Source organism: Hipposideros armiger, unplaced genomic scaffold (assembly GCF_001890085.2).
Source record: "Hipposideros armiger isolate ML-2016 unplaced genomic scaffold, ASM189008v1 scaffold_549, whole genome shotgun sequence".
Taxonomy (NCBI): domain Eukaryota; kingdom Metazoa; phylum Chordata; class Mammalia; order Chiroptera; family Hipposideridae; genus Hipposideros; species Hipposideros armiger.
In genome coordinates this window covers 1,230,511-1,234,842 of record NW_017731899.1, presented here as the reverse complement: position 1 = coordinate 1,234,842, position 4,332 = coordinate 1,230,511, and the positions used below count along the sequence as shown (strand labels likewise).

Below are 4,332 nucleotides of genomic sequence, written 5' to 3'. Positions count from 1 at the left end.
CACACGGCTAAGTGACTAAGGATTCTTTTGAAATCCGAGTGGCGTATTCCATTTACTTGACAGCACAATGCTCAGAGCCAGCCGCTGGACCATCGGGGGTGAAGCCACCCTCTCCTACCGCCCAGCTGTGTGGTGTGGCTCTCCTCAGGTTTCTTTACCTCTTTGTGTTGTCTTCTTACCTGGAAAATGGGGGTAATAACTATGCATTTCAAGGAGCCGTGGTGAGACAGTCAGTGAGTTAGTATGAAGCGCTGGGTGGAGAGCCAGGAGCACAGTCGTGCAGTGGGCGGGGCTCGTCTCTGCCTTGAGGTGCGTCTTGTGAAGTAGCGCCGTTCAGGGAAGAGGGGATTCTGCTCCACAGCTGTTGAGCCAGCTGAAGGGGGTCCAGCATTTCTGCTCTTTGCCAATAACCGTGAGCATTTTGTCACAATTCCTGCCCCCAGCGCCTGGCAATCATCAGCCTGCTTTCTGTCTCTATGGGTTTACCTGTTCTTGGTATTTCATATAATATGTGGCCTTTTCTGTGGCATAATGTTTTCAAGGCTGCTAGTTCCCTTAAGATTCTCTATGCTGAATGCATTTGTATCAAGCTAATTGAATTCTTTTCCTAGAAATACGAAGCAGATGGAAAAAAAAGTCCTTTTCTTTCCATTCAGTATTAAATATCAGGGGTCATTTTTCTGGTCATTTTCTGTTTTTCCAACAGCACTCTCAGCTTCCACCATCCCAGAAGACGTTAACCACCCAACCATATCATCAGGTACGTCGATGAGCTATAAATAAAAAAACAAAAAATGGGTGTGATACATTGCACATGCCACTTCCAGCCTTCTAAGCCCATAGGAAGGGTGAGTGGAATCTCACAGCCAGGGAAAATTCACGACCAAGGGCACTCAGGACAATGGTGATGCCCAATGTCACCTTCAGCATCGATTTTAAGCTCCACAAGGACAAGGGTTTCATCTGCCTTGCTCATCATGGCATCTCTAGCACCTATTACAGTGCTTGGCACATTATAGGCACCTAATAAAAGTTTATTGAATCAATGAATGAATGTGCAGGCAGAGCGTGTGCAGACAGGCTGTTTGGCCCCCTTCAGGGTCAACTTTGGTCTTGACTAAGAACAGTCCTTCTAGACAGTGCACAGTAGAGGCAAAATTTCTCTGCTCTAAGAGACACAAGCACCACCCTGGAAAATGCCAGTAGCCCCTATTTGTGCTAATCTCCCTCCTCAGAAAGAAGTATTAGGATTTTACACGTGTGAACACTAATGAAGCCAGTCCTTCTAGCAACTATTTTTTTTATTTTTCAGCCTCAGCAGATAATGAAATGTTACCAACTGTCTTACCAGGTAGAGCAGTGCTCCCATCACTAATCCCATAGTACATACCTTACCATCCAAATGGGAGGTACGAGCAGATGGATCATGTCACTAGGTTAGATAATGTCCTCCATGGGGTCATCCATTATAATCAGCATCCTTATGATACAATGATTTTTAAAACTTTTGCGTAATTCTTCAATGACTTATTGTACTGCTGCTCAGCACCCCAGTATAGAACCTGGAGTTGATGTTGGGTTAAAAGGAGGCGAGGCATTTGGGAGCAACAGGATGACATTTAGGAGCTTTCTGTCAGCCACCTGAACTTGACTCCAACCTCATTAGAGAGCAAGTCGTTCTTTATTGGCATGTGGCCAGTCCAGATGTTGTAGTGAGGTGGGGGCATAGCTCGTGGCTCCTCACCAGTTGAGTCTTTTCCTGATGTGTTCTTGTATCTGTCTCAAGAGAAGTTTTGGTCCTAACCATGGTTTCCATGTTGTTCTAGAGCTACCTGTGGTCGACTTGCCATCTCTGAGTCACAGAGCTGATGATCTTTGGCCCAGTTCATCAGGTAGCCAACTTACTCACAGCACATGCCATTGCACTCGCGAACCCCAGGGGGGACCATCACAACTGGGAAGGGAGCCTGGGGAGCTGCCCAGTCAGAGGTTTCAGAGGTGCACTGGGAAGGACCATCGTAAGGGGGAAAGGATCACGGTCCCCAGGACTGGGGCTGAGGAGCTGTGCTTCCTACTTGTTTTTGGCACCTAGTCATCCTGGTCATCCAATTTTCCTTCTGTTCCAGAGAAACATTTTAAAGCTCAGACAACACAGGGAATAAGAAAGCAAATAACAATGTCCTCTTTACCTACACGTGACTGGTGTGCATATTTTGTTATATTAGTTTTCCAGTCTTATCAAGAAATAAAAATTACAAATACATTTGAAGTTTCCCAAATCCCCCAATCCCACTCTCTAGTTTCTCCTTCTTCAGAGACACTATCTTGAATTTAGTATATATCTTTATAGTTCATTTTTAATATTTTTACAAATGTGAATTATGTGATCTCTATATATGTTATTTTGTTTTTCTTTCACACAAATGATATTGATTCCTATATATCATTCAGTGCCTTTTGCTCTTTACTCACTGTTATATTTTTGAGATTCATCCATGTTGAGATAGATATAGATATGGAATATATATATTTGACTGTTTTTAACTGCTATAGTGTTACATTTTTTTAATCAACCACTTAATTTATGCATTTCATCACTGACAGAAATACATTTTCTAAATTTTTCATGTCTGCCCGGCTGATATCAAGTCCTAAATTACCAATGCATGAGAAATACACATTCTAAAATCTAATCTGCCTTGTTGAGTGACTAGTAAAGGGCACATCACAGTGGTATAATTATTAAGCAGATTTTTCCTAGAATATTCTTATGCACATGGAGTAATTGAAAGATTCCCCCTAATTTGTAAGCTAGGCAAATAAGACAAGTTCAAGAGATAAGTTGCAAAAATATACCTTTATATTCATTTCCACAGAAGCCTGGCCCATGCTGAGGCTCGTTAACGGCAGTGGAAGGTGCTCTGGATGGGTGGAGGTTTTCTACCAGGGCAACTGGGGTTCGGTGTGTAGTGACGGCTGGGGTCTGAAGGAGGCGCACGTCGTGTGCAGGCAGCTTGGATGCGGTCAGGCAGTGTCTGCCTCCCTGGGTACCCACTTCAGCCCTGGCTTTGGGAAGATTCTCCTGGACAATGTGCACTGCAGTGGTGAGGAGAGGCACCTGGCCCTGTGTGCCCACGACACCTGGTTCACTCACAACTGTGACCACCAGAACGCCGGAGCCATCTGCTCAGGTGAGGGTCTATTTTCACTCTAAATGCCTCATGGACAGAATGGGTCATTACAAAACATGAGAAAATGCACCAGTGACCTCCTACTGTGAGAGCTAATGGTTTCCTCTCTCCACACTAACAGTCTCCTCCTCCCCAGATAAGATTGATTTGGGCTATATCTATGTCCCATTGTACTTGCTTCTAGTTCTAATATTTGTTCTGTGTGGAAGAAATGGAATGAAAATAACCCTGTTAAATCAAGCTTTGAGTAGCTTGCAGAGGCTGGTTTGATTGGTTCAGATCGCTTAAAGCTTAAAAGGCTTTCTCAGTCTGTATGTCAACCCACCACAAGAGAAGGGATTCAGAACAAAGATGTGTGGCACTGACCTTGTTCTCCTGCATTCATGCTTTCCTGCTCCAGGAAAGCTGCTAATCCTGAACTGAATGGCCCCTCTTCTGGGCAGTTGCTGGAGGGTAGATCCTTGGAACCATTTAGGGTGTGGCTTAGCCAAGGGCTCAATACTAAAGAGTAACATCCGCAGAAGTGAGTTTGGAATGAGTTAGCTGTACACAGTCTCCTGGGTGCAGGAAACTTCCCAAATCAAAACTAAATAACCAGGCAGCTGCAGGAAAGACAGGACTCTTCAGGGGCCATTGCAGGACTATAATTAGTAGTCACTGACTTTAGGATATAGTTTTCTATGACTAGGACTATCAATCATCACAAATCATCTCTCTGAGAGAAAAATTACTTCCCAGAGTGATTAGATCAGTAAATCATCCTTTTGGAGTCTGTGAGGTCTGATCCTTCCTAATAGGCAAAGAAATGACATCAGTTTAAAAATTATAGTTATGTGATTTTTAGAGTAAGTCTGCCACTAGGAAAAACCATGAGGTCATTGCAATCCTTTTTTTTAATCCAAAGTAGTGTTTTTTTTAACTTAACTGTCCATCAGAATTATGTCAAGAGCTTATTAAAATACATACTGTTACACCCCACCCAGAGTTTCTGATTCAGTACGCTTAGAGTGGGGTGTGAAAATTTGTATATCCAGCAAGTCCAGGGTGCTTATACTGTGATCTGATGACCAGAATGTCACAACTGCTGTCTTAAAACAAAAAAGTAATCTTTCTTTTCCTAATAAACAGAAGCAGAATTATC

General features: G+C 43.3%; 1 protein-coding gene across 1 annotated transcript in view; it reads left to right on the top strand.

Moving 5' to 3' along the window:
* Positions 1-4,332, top strand: part of LOC109396921 (deleted in malignant brain tumors 1 protein) — a 147,298-nt gene that overhangs the window by 68,535 nt on the left and 74,431 nt on the right. Inside the window, exons 24-27 of the mRNA XM_019669164.1 lie at positions 707-760; positions 1,827-1,892; positions 2,877-3,191; positions 4,320-4,330. Of these exons, the coding sequence (XP_019524709.1) occupies positions 707-760; positions 1,827-1,892; positions 2,877-3,191; positions 4,320-4,330 (446 nt within the window). The remainder of the gene's footprint in view (positions 1-706; positions 761-1,826; positions 1,893-2,876; positions 3,192-4,319; positions 4,331-4,332) is intronic.